At 50.1% G+C, this 1,094-nt stretch overlaps 1 protein-coding gene across 1 annotated transcript; it reads right to left on the reverse strand.

Moving 5' to 3' along the window:
- Positions 1 to 17: 17 nt before the first annotated feature.
- Pmar_PMAR005485 (hypothetical protein) lies at positions 18 to 1,001 on the reverse strand (the record flags this gene model as incomplete). Its single annotated transcript, XM_002784462.1, has 1 exon — positions 18 to 1,001. A coding segment is annotated over exon 1 (955 nt), but the record flags the coding sequence as incomplete, so codon positions are not given.
- Between the last annotated feature and the right edge of the window lie 93 nt (positions 1,002 to 1,094).

The raw sequence follows: 1,094 nt of genomic DNA on the forward strand, positions 1-1,094 counted from the left end.
ATAGCGATAATGGTCACTTGCGATATCGCATTGAACAACATCAACTTTCCGATCACTGGGCTTCATCACAGCAAATGCCGAGCCAGTGAGGAACATCAGGCTCAAAAAGCCGGCCACGAAAGTGACCGTATTCGAGGCCGCTAACAAGCCGATGATAGAATAAGCCACGGCCATAACTCCGACCACAACCGACAGAATGGCAACAGTCGTCTGATTTCTCCACAAATGCTCACGATGAGCTTTGACTTCTTCTTTAGTCACTCGCTTCTCCTCGAAGAAGTTTAGCGTCGCGGGTATGATAACAGTAGAAGATGTGAAAATCGTTGTCAGAATTGCCCACTGTGCACCACCAAGGCCCCACACTCCATCGGCATTCTCAACAATGAACCCGACGAGCAGCGTCGCGATGAGACCCAGTAGCTGATTTCCGACCCAAACGTAGCTCACCAGAGCCGGTCCAGATTTGGGGACAGCTGGTAAGCGGCTAGAGTATGTTGCCTCAGCAAGCAGGTCATACCCCATCAACTGAAGGTTCGCCATGAAAAGCCCAACCGTCGCAATCGGCGCATTGCTCTCGACCAGGTTGAGAGATACTGCCAGGATGGTACCGACTAGACCGAGGACGCTTACGATCATCATGTAAGGGAGCTTGTGGTAACCAAAGATGGCAAAAGAATCGGATACCACGCCGAGCCAGGGCTTCATCGCCCAAGGCATGAAAACTACCGAAGAATATCGATCCATATCTGGACCACTCACGTTCATCGCACGAAAATAGAACGGAGTAACAACAGACAGCATGATGTAGCTATAACCCTTAGCCCAGTGGTTGGTAAAGTGTAGCATTGTGACAAGCTTCCATCCAAAGTCCTTACATAACATATAGATCGCACTAACAATGGGGACTCTCTCTACGAGGCTTCCCTTAGCTGTCGCAGCCCTAGAGGGACCAGTCGGAAAAGGAGGAGGCATAGTTACAGCGATGGTTCAAGTTATAAGCTACAATTGGCAAGAATAGCCCATATGTGACGATGCCTCCTCATGCTGGCCCAGCAGTGCTGGGTCTACCCGACATTGAGGCGTCATTGAAAACA

Source organism: Perkinsus marinus (genome assembly GCF_000006405.1).
Source record: "Perkinsus marinus ATCC 50983 genomic scaffold scf_1104296935232, whole genome shotgun sequence".
NCBI lineage: Eukaryota > Perkinsozoa > Perkinsida > Perkinsidae > Perkinsus > Perkinsus marinus.